The 14,738-nt window shown below is 41.9% G+C and overlaps 1 protein-coding gene across 3 annotated transcripts in view; it reads right to left on the bottom strand.

Moving 5' to 3' along the window:
- The window catches only part of LOC131251074 (uncharacterized), a 65,352-nt gene that overhangs the window by 27,013 nt on the left and 23,601 nt on the right, over positions 1 to 14,738 (bottom strand). For all 3 annotated transcript variants that reach the window (XM_058251572.1, XM_058251573.1, XM_058251574.1), the window contains 3 exons: positions 13,180 to 13,265; positions 12,680 to 12,875; positions 7,897 to 8,008 (listed from right to left, as the gene is read on the bottom strand). In XM_058251572.1, coding sequence (XP_058107555.1) covers positions 7,897 to 8,008; positions 12,680 to 12,875; positions 13,180 to 13,265 — 394 coding nt within the window. The remainder of the gene's footprint in view (positions 1 to 7,896; positions 8,009 to 12,679; positions 12,876 to 13,179; positions 13,266 to 14,738) is intronic.

The following is a 14,738-nucleotide window of genomic DNA, read 5'->3' as shown; positions in this document are numbered from 1 at the left end:
TCCTAAGAACACAACTTGGTTAGACATGAATGCACATTTCTTAAGATTAGCGTACAACTTTTCCTTCCTAAGGACACTACAGACCTTCTTAAATGTTCAAGGTGTGATTCCTTAGTGGTACTATAAATAAGAATATCGTCAAAGTACACCACTAGGAATTTTTCCATGAACGGCCTCAAAGTTTGTGTCATCACACGCATGAAAGTACTGGGTGCGTTAGTCAAGCCGAAGAGCATGATCGACCACTCATACAGCCCATCTTTCGTCTTAAACGCCGTCTTCCACTCATCTCCTGGGCGTATACGAATTTGGTGATATCCACTCTTGAGGTCTATCTTAGAGAATATAGTGGACCTGGCCATCATGTCAAGCATATCATCAAGTCTAGGTATAGGGAACCTATACTTGACAGTAATTTTGTTTATGGCACGACTGTCCACACACATGCGCCACGTGCCGTCTTTCTTTGGCGTCAACAATGCAGGCACGGCACATGGGCTCATACTCTCTTGGATGAAACCCTTTTGCAGAAGCTCATCAACTTGCTTCTTCAACTCTGCATGCGCTGCAGGGTTCATCTTGTAGTGAGGAAGGTTCGGTAGAGTAGACCCTGGGACAAGATCAATGGCATGCTGTATGTCCCTCATAGGTGGCAACTCATTCGGTAAGTCTTCAGGAAATACATCACTGTATTCCTTCAGGACCGAGGTCACCTCACAGGGCAACTCTGATGGAACCTCAGGTGTAATTTCTCTAGCCACAATGGCATACACCATAGAATCCTCCTTAGCCTCTTTTTCAAACTCTCTTGCGTTGATTATATGTAAAGACTTAGGTTTGGATTTCCCCATTTCTCTAAGCTCACTTGCCTTCTCATCCTTCTTCTTCCCTAGTGTATTCTCAGGTGGCATGGGATTAAGTTTGATCTTTTTACCATTATACATAAAAGTACACGCATTCGAACGGCCAAAGATCGTGACATCATTATCGAATAGCCACGGTCTACCTAGGATAACATGTCCCACATCTATAGGTAAAACATCACACCACAGGGACTCTTTGTATAACCCAAACTCGATGGGGACTAGACATTGCTGGGTGACGAGTAGGGATGTCTTGTCAACCCAAGAAACTTTATACGGGTCTAGATTAGGTGTGGATTTCAGTTTTAAGCGATCTAAGGTGCTAGTGGAAATCATATTCTGACAACTTCCACTGTCCACTATCACCTTACAATTCTTTTCACCACATTTGGCAATAGTGTAGAAGATAGTGCTTCGACGCCAGTCAGCACTACTTCTAGACTGAGCTAACACACGCCTGACTACTGCAAGCGTTGCTTCTCCATCCACTTCTTCATCAGTAAGTCCTCCTTCAGGGTGATACTCTTCAACTTCATAATCACCCTGGTCATCTCCACCCTCGTGGGACTCGCTTATAACTAAGGCTCTCCCACGGCTCTTCGTAGGACACTGATTAGACATGTGGCCAAGGTTGTCACACTCATAGCACTTCACTTGACTCATGTTACTAGGACCGGCACCAAGAACCCCTTTGCCCTTGTCCTCCCTAGGCCTAGGCGGAATGGTCGCCTGTGCCCTAGGTTGATTACCAATATTAGGTCTAGTTCCTTGGGAACTAGATCTAGCATTGGAGTCTCAGGACTCAAAACGACGAACGACAAGAGCCTTCAAATATTGTTCTAACTCCTGCAGGACTTGATATGCTTCATCTAAGTCCGTTAAAGGCCGAGTAATAAGCTCGCGCTGAAAATCCGCACAAAGGCCAGTCTTGAAACGCGAGAGCGTTACTAGAGGGTCTTCTCGGATATCACATCGCATCATATACTCTTCAAATTTAGCGATGTAGTCAGTGGCAGGCATTGACCCTTGGCGTAAGGATTGCCATTGGTCAAGGAGCTTCTGACGGTATGAGAGAGGAAGGTACTTCTCCTTTAACTTCTTTCATCTCATACCAATGTGTGATAGGGCTCTACCAACTCTCTCTATCCTACGCTCGGTGTTAGTCCAGAAGAGCTTGGCTTGACCCACAAGCTTCATCTTAGCAAACCGCATTTGACGGTTTTCTGACATGCCATACCACTCAAAGTAGTGGTCCATGTCAGCAACCCAGTCAAGGAACGCCTTGGGATCCAAGCGCCCATCAAAACTCGGGGCCTCAACTCTCACACTCTTCATCGCACGCTCATCTGGATCATAGCGGTCTCGATGACCACATGTGGCTCGTGCCTCTCGCACCACACCACGACCGTTACCACGATCTCTATCCTCACTACCACCACGTGTGGCAGCACGTTCTTCAATGATTCCTTCCACTTGGGAGTGCGCATCTTCCCCTACAGTGGGGTTTTCCTTTTGGGACGCCTCTAGTTGCTCCACCTTAGTCATGGTAGTGGTAATTTGGTTCTCAAGGCGAGCAAACTCACGCCTTTGACCCGCTTCTAGGGCAGTTATCTTTTGTATCAATTGAGCAAGTTGCTCAGATAACTGCTCGTTATTCATGGTAGGTTGAAGTTCGAAACCTCTACCTCTTCTCGTGGGCATACAATGAAGACTTGAACCAAACTCTACCTAACTAGACTACTAGGTGTTATGACTTTCAAGATGAATGCGATGAATGCAAAACTACTATGAACTGACACAATTAAGTTGAAACAGGAACAACTCGAATCTGAAAATTTTCCAGATTAGGAACTTTCTAAAATTGAAAACTTTCTATACCTGGAACTTTCCTAAGTTAAACCTAAAAATCAAAACCCTAATTTGATAACTCGATCTAGACAAAAACCATGCAAGCCTAGGCTTTGATACCAAATTTGACGCAGGACAGCCCTAATTATGATGCATGCTCATGGAGATAATTAAACAGCGGAAATAAAAGGAATAAATGATCTAAAATTCTAACAGTAATCATCATAACTGAGAAAATCATAAAGGAAACATGCAATGGATCGGGCCATCACTACAACCATGGGTTATGGAATTCAATTACTACTTAGGTTGGATCCGGCGAGGGATGAGACCTCCCGATCTTGCATGGTCACACCCAATCGATCAATGAAGATCACTAGTCCGAAGAACCAAGAAGTTTCTCAGATTAGGGATTTGAGAATTTTGTGATTTAGGGTTTAGATCGGTTCTCAAGATTTTGATCGAAGAAGGATTAGCCAAAACTGGAAAATAAAAGGAAGAAAATTATTACCTTGAAGAAGTTGGAGGGACACAAGAAGAAATTAGAAGAAGAAGATCAAGGGGAGAGAAGAAGCACCATTAGAGAGAAGAGAGGAAGGAGGCAACCAAAGGGTTTGCTTTTCATTAATCAATAGTTGAAATTCGAGTTTAGGGCTTTACCCCACTTAAATAAGCAAATAAAGACATAAAATTACCAAAATACCCCTAAAGATATAAAATTACTAAAAGACCCCTAACTAAGTCAAAAACGCGCAAATAACATGAGTATGGGAAAGTTTGGGCGCTCGCTCTTCTTTCTCCAATCTTCCTTCACATCTGTCTTCCCTAAGTGGGGTCTTCTATATGTCCAATCACATGTGAAAGGTCTACAGCTCCTCAATAGTCGCCTATCCACAAGGACGACACTTGTGGTTGGCGCTTTCTTCGTTGGTACACCTTGAATGCATTTGTGTCCGCATCACAAATGCCCCTTGCGACTTTAATACAACACCCCCAATTGCCTCCTTGAATCTTGTTGCCAGAATCTTTGCCAATATTTTGTACAGCCCACCCAGAAGGCTTATGGGCCTATACTCTGACAAGATTTTCGCCCCCTTCTCCCTTGGAATCAGAGCTATAAACGTAGCCTTTTTCACTCCCCAATTCAGAGATCTTTCTTCTTCATTAAAGGCTCTCGCTAAGTTATCTGCCATCTCCCAAGTAATCATGTCAAACTGAAGATTATCTAGCTTCGGCTAGTTCCAATCTTCCCCTTTTAGCAACTTTTTATAGAAATTGACAATCGCCATGCATGTATTAGTCTTCCCTTCTTTCCCAACCCCTTCCACCACTACTGACTTTATCTTATTTACTCTTGCCCTCGCATTGGCCATATTGAGAAAAAACTTAGTGTTTTTGTCCCCCACTTTTAGCCACAACGCCCTTGACCTCTGCCTCCATTTAATCTCATCCTCTCTCAATCTTGCCGAATGAATTTGCCTCCATGTTCCTTCTTCCTCTGACAACTCACCATTTTCTTCATTTAAATCTAAAAGTTGGGTCATATTTAAAATTGCCACGGATTCCTCTTCTCTACCTCTAAGAACTTCCTTTTTCCACACATTAATCTTACTTCTTAACAGTTTTAATTTCAAAAATAAATTGAACCCTGCACCCCCTTAATCCGGGAAAGATCTCCATTGCTCTCTAACTAGATCCGTGAAACCTTCTACTTCTAACTAGGAGAAGTCGAATCTGAACGGTCTCGATCCCCAATCCTCCTCATCCGACTCCAATAAAATCGGGCAATGATTTGAAACAGGTCTCGGTAGACCCATTTGATGTAACATCAGGAACATATCCAACATATCCGGTGAGAGAAGTCTATCTAACTTAGATTGTATTGCTTTAGATTGCCCATTTGTCCACGTGAATCTTACTGCACCCATTAACAAATCAATCAATTCATTTTTTGATATCCATCCCGAAAAGTCCCTCATACTATGATTTATCCTGCCCCCATTTGATTTTTCGTACTGAAATCTGACTACATTGAAATCGCCTCCCACACACCACAAATATGCCCACTTCCTCCTGCAGGCATCCAACTCCTCCAAGAACCTCTGTTAAACGTTACATATGTTAGGTCCAATACCACCGTGAATGTCCATTTAAAACTAGAAGCATTGCCTCTCATTAGCAGTGATAACGAAAACTGCCCCTTGTCACACTCCTCACTGCTCCATACATGTGTATCCCAAATTGCCAAAATTCCCCCAGCCAAGCCAACTGTGTCTAACGATTCCTAGGCCTTATTCTGACCCGCCATACCGAATCAACCATCGCTTTGTCAACCCCCTGAAGTTTAGTTTCTTGAAAAAGCAGCTAATTACACCTTGTATTTTTTGCATAAATCCCTGATTTGGAGCCTCTTTTGGGGTCACCCCAACCCCTGTACATTCCAACTAACAATCTTCATTGAGAGACCTTTGTAGCCCAATTTTGTTGCTCCCGTACTGACTATCAAATAGTCTCATTCTAATTGCTTCCTTCTGCATCCACCATGTCCATTCCCGCCTACATCTGCGCTAAGTTTTGTCGACCCCCGTCTTCCACAAACTGAAAAATGGCCACAGTCTCTCCTGGATTATCCCCAAAAGACACCCACACCATTCGTGTTATCTCCCTTGCTACCTTTTTCACCATTTTCATTCCTTGGTACATCAATATCTTTTTCTTTTTATCTTTCCTTTTTTTCCTTCCTCCGCCTGACGTTCCCCTTGACCCGTTTGAGTTTGAGTTTTCATGTTCCCTTATTTCATACTCTCTAATGACTACCAACAAGCTCAACACTTGTAGTTTTTCAGGGTTTATCATCGGAAGTAGGCTTCTTTCTTCCATCTCCCCAAAAACGTTGCTCTCCACCGCCACTTCTTCTTGAGGACCTTCCGGATCCCTTGACCCTATACGTACCAAGTTCTCTTGAAACTCATTCAGGGGGCTCCTCTGTTGTCGAAACTCGGCTATTGCTTTTTGAGGAATTCCTTTTCCCCCACTGTTCCACCCAAACCACTCGCCACTTCTCTGAAGAAAACCCATCTTCAACGTTTCCCCCCACTGTCTAAACGCATTTCTCTGTCCCTTCTCCCTATATGTCGAAGACTTCACAGGTAATCGAAAAGGATTAAAACCTTTTGACTGACATGTGCGACCACTTAAGTTTTGGAATACATACGTGAGAATAATCATATGTGCGATACTAATTGCTTCATTCGCATGCTCGGCTCGAATTCCTCCCGCCTGACATTCCTCGACTTCTGAATGGGCATTATTAAGACAAGTGTCCCATTTTCTCCCTTCCTCATTAAAAGCTTTGTTGTAGCTGTCCTGCTCTCTTTCCCCTTCTTTAAGAGGCCCGCCATGTGTCAACCGGAGAGTGCCCCCCGCCTCCCTCGTCAAATTTGACTGAACTCTCCCGTACTCTCACGCTACCACCGTCTAGATTCTTCAATTGCAACCCTACATTTGGTGCTCCCTCGATCTCTTCGCTAGCGAAAGGACGCATGTCTAGTAATGCCTCTGGTACTCCGCGGGATCCCAACTTGCAAACTCCGTCAGCTTCTCCTCCTCCTACTGCCATTGATTTCTGTTGCGAGACCTCGGTTGACAGATTGCAGCCCTTTTCTTCCCTGCATAGGTTCACCCAGAGTTTCTAGTCCCCTACTTGGATCTGCACCTTATTTTGCAGTATGAAAATCTTTCTCCTTCTCACCCTAATTCTGATGTACTAAATCATCTCACAGTTCAAACTTTGATCATCGATTTCCACCACCATGCCGACACACTCGCCCACTTTGTGGATGACTTCTTCTATCCAGAATTCGAGAGGAAGATTCCATATTTACACCCAGTACTCCCATCTAAATACCAACCACTCCTCCCATCTTTGCACTGTTTTAACTATTCCATCTTTTTGTCGATTACACGCAAAGATGAAACTTTCCACTACCTAGGGGGAGCAAAGAGAAATGTATACATCTTCCTCCGTGAGCTTTTTCATCGTTGTATCGTCAGCATCTACCCCGCACTTATCACTCATCCATCTTACAATTCCTTCCTCTGGAACCCTCGATCTAATCTTCGCCACATAACATAGTTTAAAAGATTTCACGGATTCTTCCAACACCTTTTCTTTAATGCACACAACCATCCCATCTTCCATCGCCTCCCTCCAAACTACTTTTTTCGTGGGAATTATAACTTCTTTCTTCCCTATAACCTCTTCCTTTTTGTGCCCACCATTCCTTGAGAAACCTGCACCGCCCTTGTTTGTCGTTGAGTGTCCTCTCTTTTTTACTTCCCTTCCCGATGAGAGTGTTCTCATATCGAGTATCTTGTTCCTTGTTCTTCCTCTCCAAGCTATATTTCGCCTTTTGAACACTCAACTGTTTTCCTCCTAACTTTTCCCCATACAATACTTTCTCTACTTCCTTCACTTCTTCCTCTGAGCTCATCCTAACAAACACAAACCGTGCGGGAAAATGGATTCCCTGTCTCTCAGCACCACAACTTCCATCACCATCCCCACCTCACTAAACACTCTCAAAGTTGATCGGTGCCCATCCCTCAGGGTATCCCATCACAAACAGTGTCGGATACCCGGACGAAGGTTTCTTCGATCTCCTGGTATTCTTTTTTTTTTAAAGGTGAGAAACACACACGCACACACTACCACCCCACGCACGCACACACCGTGTCTACCACTAAGCCAAGAGAAGAGACCCCATCTCCCGATATTCTTATAGCCTCTTGACCTCCGTCCATGAACCTTGATCCAACCATCTTGTTCTCCAATCCGTGCAGCTGTCGCCGCCCTTGACCTCGATGCTCTGGATTTTGCCTCATCCGATTCCCGTCCACTTCCTTGAGAGCTTTCCTCCGCGCCTTTCCCTTTTCTTCTCCACAAGTTTTCCATCACAGTTAAAGTTTGAATAGAAAATAAGCATGTCTATTAAAAAAAAAAAAAAATTAATACAAGCACAACAATAGAAGTCATTACAGAAATAGGTAGGCATAAGGTTTAAGCTTCTAGCAAGGTTTAAGCTTCTAGCGTCAACATTATACAACTTTACTCTATAGTAACCACGCTCAAAACAATTCAGTTTCAATAGCAAATATCCATCTAAAGGCAAGCGTTACCACAAACCTTTTAGAATGGAGACACGAGTCTTTGCATTTGTAATTGGAAACCGATGACCAAGCCAATAAAACTCAGTCATGGATGCTGCCTGCTGGGATCTTGCCTCTGCCATAACAGCCTGAAAACAACAAACAACACAAATGTTTACAACATTCATCAACAAAGCATTATAGTATAAAGTTAAAACTAATAAATAAGCACTTGACAAGACATAATAAGTCATGCAATAATCATATCATGAACTAGTAGTTTGCATAAACATCACTCATGTTTAAAAAAATTAGAGAATACCAAGAAAAGAATGGAAAAGCAAAAAAGATCAAAGCTTGTGCTTTCTATCATATGGGTCATGGTACTATAACTAAAAAACTAGATTGTCAGAGAAAGGTGTTATGAATAGTTTCTTCCACAACAAGAGAATGAGTGCCAGCTTGAGGTCTAGGAGTGAGAAATTTTCGGCTTTCCATAGGAATTTTATATTACAAAAAATATAACAAAAAAGAAGAAGAAGAAGAAGAAGATTAAAGAGTAAAAAAATGTGTTTGAATAACTAATTTGAAGTGTCCAATATGCGACACTTTGCAATGACACCAGTTGGACACTTTATCTGTATAGATTTTGAAGTGTTGTATCATTTCCAGAAGTGTCCACATGTCCCCAAGTGTCCGCCTGTCCACATGGCAAAAGCCAAGAAACAGAAGTGTCTAGGCAACACTGTTGCCAGAACCCATAAAAGATGGGTAAAGGGCAGACTCTCCAAAGGCAACACTGTTGCCAGAACCTATAAAAGATGGGTAAAGGGCAGACTCTCCAAAGGCTATAGGAGAGGAGAAAGATCAACATGAGTTCCAATATCTGCTCATGCCGCATCAAACATGTCTAAGAAATAGCTCCAGATATCTTTAGCAAAAATCACAATGAAATGATTATATGATCAATTATATATATATATATATATATTTGAGAATTAACTGAAGATTTCATTAAAAGGAAGGAGAAAATAAAGAGGGGAAAACCTGCTGAGATAGCAGGCCAAACACGCTACAAAAAGGAAGAAAAATCGCAAACATCCAAATTAACCACATTACAAGCCCATTCAGTTATAAATAGATGCACCCTTCTAACTATGAAGTCCACCAAATTAGAAATATCTCTGAAACACCTACTATTTCTCTCTTCCCAAACTGCCCACCAAACAGCTAAAAGAGAAATTCTCCAAACCGTTGCAATATCTTTACCCAGAGAGACACCATGCCAGGCCGCAAGAAGGCGCTCCGTAGAAAACGGGAACGTCCAAGAGATTTTGAAAGAAGAAAGCACAACTGACCAAACCTGATAGAAAAAACGGACAGTTGGTGGACCACTGTCCATGCCGCAAGAAGGCGCTCCGTAGAAAACGGGAACGTCCAAGAGATTTTGAAAGAAGAAAGCACAACTGACCAAACCTGATAGAAAAAACGGACAGTTGGTGGACCACTGTCCACCAACTGTGGACAGTGGTGAATTTAAAAAATAAATTATAATTATAATTATAATAATACTTATTATTATTATTATTATTATTTTGGGGGGGTGGGGGGGGGGGCGGGGCGGGCGCACAACATTAACTGAAAGCCTTAAAGCATTATATAAATCTGCAAATGACCTAATAGGACAGGTTTATGCAAGCAGTCGAATCTACCATTTCAGCTAAACAAGGCAAACCACCTTGACCATGAGGATATAAGCTTGTTTAAGCCAATAAACCAAAGAAAGGTACAGGGGAAGAGAAGATGGTGGTTGGCAGCACAAAGGCTGAGACAGGTCCACCGACTGAACTAGCACGTATTACAAGAATTGAAGGCTAGGTTCTGCCAAAAGGGGTCTCTCAGAAGTCCTCTCTTCACCAAGTCTATTCTAGTAAATGGCTCTCCTGGCCTTTTCAGATAGTCGAAAGGTTTTCGCCAAGGTGACCCGCTGTCTCCTTTTTCTCTTCATTCTGGTTTTGGAAGCCCTTAGCAGAGTCATGATTCGAGGGCAGGAAGAAGGCCTGCTCCAAGGTTTTCAAGTGGAGAAATTTCCTACACACATTTACCACCTCCAATTTGCGGATGATACTCTGCTTTTCTATGAAGCAGGGGATCACATGATTGACTTTCTGAGCATGTCAATTTGCTGGTTTGACGTAATCTCTGGTCTTGCAGTAAATAAAGCGAAACATGAGCTTTTTGGATCAACTTATTGTCGGAGGAATCCTCCCATTGGCCATCATCTTTGATTGTAAGGTAGAGGTTCTCCCCACTTCCTACCTTCGTCTCCCCTTGTGTGAGGGTAAGCCTCCGTTATTTCTTTGGGATAAAATCTTAGAAAGATTGGAAAGCAAGCTATTTTCTTGGAAAGGTAAACTCATGTCCCTCGGAGGCAGATTAACTCTAATCAATGCTGTTTTGTCTAACCACCCGTTATACTATATGTCTCTATTTCAATGTCCTAAATTGGTGTTGGCTAAACCCGCTCGGGGTTTGGGCAAATGGCTAGCATAGACGCAAGTTTGATTCCCCTCCCCGTAATTTACCCGATGCACGTGGTTTGTAGGTGATTACGTGCATCCACAGGGACTAGTCTCACCTGAAAAGGGGTGGGGACACCCTGTCATCATTATATATATTTTTAAAAAAAGGTTGTTAAGTAAAATAGACAAACCCCGTTGTGATTTCCTTTGGTAGGGTGGATATAACGAGAAAAAAAAATTCCACCTCTTGAGTTGGAAAGAGGTGTGTTGTCCCTTTTCTCAAGGAGGGGCGGGCACCAAACGCCTTGATTTGGTTAACGAAGCCTTCCTTGGAAAATGGGTTTGGCGGTTTGTTACCGAGGAAACTAGCATGTGGTTATCTCTAGTGGTTGTCAAGTACGAGACCACCCCAATGGGTTGGTGTATTAAAAAAAAAACCTCCTCTTATTGGTTATCATACATATGGAAAGGTATAAATAGAATTGCCACCTCAGTTTTCAAAAGATCGAAATTTATGGTGGGAGAAGGGAAACGAGTTAGATTCTAGGTAGATCCCTGGATAGGTGATCAACCCTTATCCTCTTCTTTTCCAAAGCTCTCTTCTCTAAGTTTGGATATTCAAATCCTAGTGGCCGCTTGCTTCTCTTTATGTGGTGAAGAAATGATCTAGTTTCCCCAATTGGAAGAGATCTGCTTGATAATGAAATAGAAGCCTTTAGCTTTGTTGTTGTCTCTTTTACAGGGCCACTCCCTATCCCACACCCAGCAAGACTATCTGCCGGAAGACGAAGATGTCAGCACTCAGTATCCGGGTCTTTTACGGTGCGATCTTTTTACAAGGAATTGGAGCAGTCCGGTCCTATTCTCCACTGAAGCCCTTGTCGCGAGGTTTGGTCCTATGGTGCTCCCCCCAAAATTGTGGCTTTCAGTTGGCTGGTGGGCAGGAATAGGTGTTAATGATTGGCAACCTTTGTAAACATGGAATGATTCTCCCCAACATCTGCCTTCTATGTTATCTCCAAGCGGAGTTGGTCAACCACATTTTCCTTCATTATCCTTTTGCAGCTGCTGTTTTGGTTGGAATCCTTGGCATGGCGTGTCTTTTGGGTTATGTCCCGTACCATCGAAGACCTCTTCCTTGCTTGGCATTCAGTGGATGGAGGAAACCTCGGGAGGAAAAGATGGAGACTTGCCTGTTAGCAGTATTGTGATCGGTTTGGGGAGAGAAATGAGCAATGTTTCCGTAACAAAAGTATAGCAAGTGCAGGGGTTTTTAACAGAGTCGTTCAGCTTTTCCGAAACTGGGCACCTTGAAAGAGTAGCCAGTTAGAGGTTCCGGCCAGGGGCTGGTTTGTTGTTGTAATTTTAGTTTAGGGTTTCTGTAGGTTTTTCTAGGTTTCTTTCTGGTTTTTGGTTTTCTATCTTCTTCTTCCTTTTTTCTCACATTTTGGTCTTCCCTTCTTGTTTTGCTATTTCTGGTTCCCTTTTGGCTTTTGCCTAATAAAGTATCATCTTTCAAAAAAAAAAAAAGTAGTGCGTCCTAAAGGGGGTGGAGGCCTTTGACGAGGAGGATGACCCTCAGCTGTTGAGGTGGAGTGCCACAGGAGCACTATGGATGCACCATGTGTTTGATGCTCCTGCAGACCTAGGGGACCCACCTGCCATGTCACCATCCAGATCCAATTATATTAATTGAGAAGTATGGCTGAATCCCGCAAATCACGCTGCTAGATGATACAATCTAGAACCCATAAGATCTGCAATCTCAGCCAAACGTCGAGTCCAGACCCCCTCGATGTGACTTCGTGAATACTGTCTGTACCCCCTCAGAAGGGGCACTGTGCATGTTCTTGTACTTGAACAAAATGGGGTGCAAACGTTAGGTATTGTATCCTAAATTTGCACTTTGATCTATGATCCCATGAGAAAAGCTGGGATCCTACTTGCGCCCATTTTTTATAACATTTGTCCAACATGATTGAGAGTTTTCTGCAAGTTACTAAAATTCTCAAAAAAGAAAGTTTCTCGTAATTGTTTAAATGGATGAACAACTGCTGTGTGCACACTGACAATGTGAACATTCAATCAAAGAAAACAATTTGGGAGGCCAGAGCACAGATTACCAATCTACCACAAATAATGGATACTATAGGCAAGCAGGCTCAGATTTTGTCAATATACCAGTGGTGACTTAGGGAATAATCATTCCTATAAAATTCTTAGAATAATTTGTATTAACAAAGATGTGTTCATCTTAACAGCAGGCATAATTTCAGGTAGGTAAATAACCAATCTTACCTCCAATTTAGCTTTAAAAAGGTCTAAAGCAGGACCTTCCATTTTCCCAACATCTAAAAGCTCGGAAGTTTGTAAGCTCGATTCCCCAACTTTGTGTAAGCAGTACCTGATGCTTGGTTCCAGCTCTTCAACACGCTCACGACACAAAACTTGATTCTCTATATCACCATATTTCCCAAGTTCCTCATAAACAGCCCTACCGGTCTAACATAAGTTAGCCCGCCATTACATATTTTAATTGAAAGAGGAAGACAGCTAAGATTAAATGGCTCTCTGAGGAGGATGCATCAAAAGAGAGGAAAAATAAGCAAGTAAAACAGGCTATATATATATATATATATATATATAAAAGTTATGCTACTAGACAGAAAGGAAATCAACCAAATGGGAAAACATGTGATTCTCCTTTTTTTATCTCAAGTAATCAGTTTGGTGCAACATTATAATTCCCAAAACTAAGATAAAATAATGATTTGTATATTCAGAATCCCATAGCATACCTGGCATTCTTGAAATTCATCAGGGCAGTGTCCCAATTCCGATCTTGTTCAAACAACAGAGTTCCTTTCATATAGGAGGCATATGCCTGCAAAGAAAGATTATGTCAGGCAATGGTGATTATTAACCAAAAAAAAAAGGTTACTGATGAGTGATATAGAAACATGTACAAATACATGCACACATTGATAGCAGAGCTGATACAATGCCTCTAGAGACACGGGACTTATCATGCCTCTACATTGTTTGTCGTACACATGGCATGTGTCAACAAGATCTGTAGTCTGTACCACTTGCCTCCAGAGCCCCAGCATTGATCACCACTAACCAAAAATTGCTTTGATTAGTCAGTCATATCCATCCAATCGAGGAACTTTTTTCTTTATTTTATTTTATTTGTTTGGCTAACACACTGTTTTTCCATTGCATGTGAGCTGTGCCTACTGTCCATTTGCACACCACTGATTAAATGTTTAGGATTATGAAGTCAGTATGGCTTTTTTATCCCAGGCCTATTCACTAAAGAATCCATTGAAGATACAATCCTGATCTCATTGAAATATGCAATGTATACAGAAAGTGATGTGGAGGCATGGTAGAACCTGTGCCTCTAGAGGCACTAGATCAGCTCCCTTAGATAATTGTGTTAGACAGTCAGACTTAAAAGTTTGAAGTGGTACTATTGTCAAAATACTCAATGCAATTAAGCAGATAGGCATTTAAAAAAAATTTTAAAAAAGTCATGCTTCAGTTATTGGCACTAACTGTCCAGTTACATTTTATGCCAAGAACTAAAGAATGCATGTGAACAGAGGAATAAATGAACCCAAATCCATCCACAACATATCATAATTGTTGCACATGAATGGAGGAATGAATGAAGCCCAAATCCATCCACAACAGATCACAAATAGCTGGCAGTTGGTAAACCAAAAAATCATTTATACCAGATATATCTTCTAGAGGGTCTTAATTTGATATTTGAAAACTAAAATAATTATAGCATCTCAAATTTTTAACACAATAAACATAATATCTGTAAAAAAAAAAAAAAAACAGAGATGGCAAATAAGATATTCGTATAAAGGGAAACATTTGAAAGCATATTAATCGACCCTGCATTGGGATAGGACCAATGTATGCAAAAACGGTCACATAACGGCCGTTATGTAATGGTGGGCACCATTACGCATTACAGGGGCATAATGACCGTTATGGAAAAATAGTCTGTAATGCTCTGTTACGGGCTGATATAGGTTTTTCCCAAAAAATAGAAATGGCCTTAACGGCCATTACGGCCCATATTGTAGTGTAGCAGTAGCGGTGGTGACCATTGCAGCCACCATTACTGTTATCGAATACCTTGGGTAGGACCAATTCCATGAAAGAAAGCCTTTATTCAGGAGATCCCATTTTTTGGACTAGTAAAGATAATTTAATAGAAGAACAGCCAAAAGGCCAGAAAACACAAACACACAAGGACCAGAAATCTTCACACCCTCGTTAAATCAAAATCTCCTCCCAGTTCATATAAAAATCATCCCTGGAATAGTTTGAGGAT

This window comes from Magnolia sinica, chromosome 7, assembly GCF_029962835.1.
Source record: "Magnolia sinica isolate HGM2019 chromosome 7, MsV1, whole genome shotgun sequence".
Lineage (NCBI taxonomy): Eukaryota > Viridiplantae > Streptophyta > Magnoliopsida > Magnoliales > Magnoliaceae > Magnolia > Magnolia sinica.
Note: the sequence above shows the minus strand (reverse complement) of the source record. Positions and strands in the feature narration are given on the sequence as shown.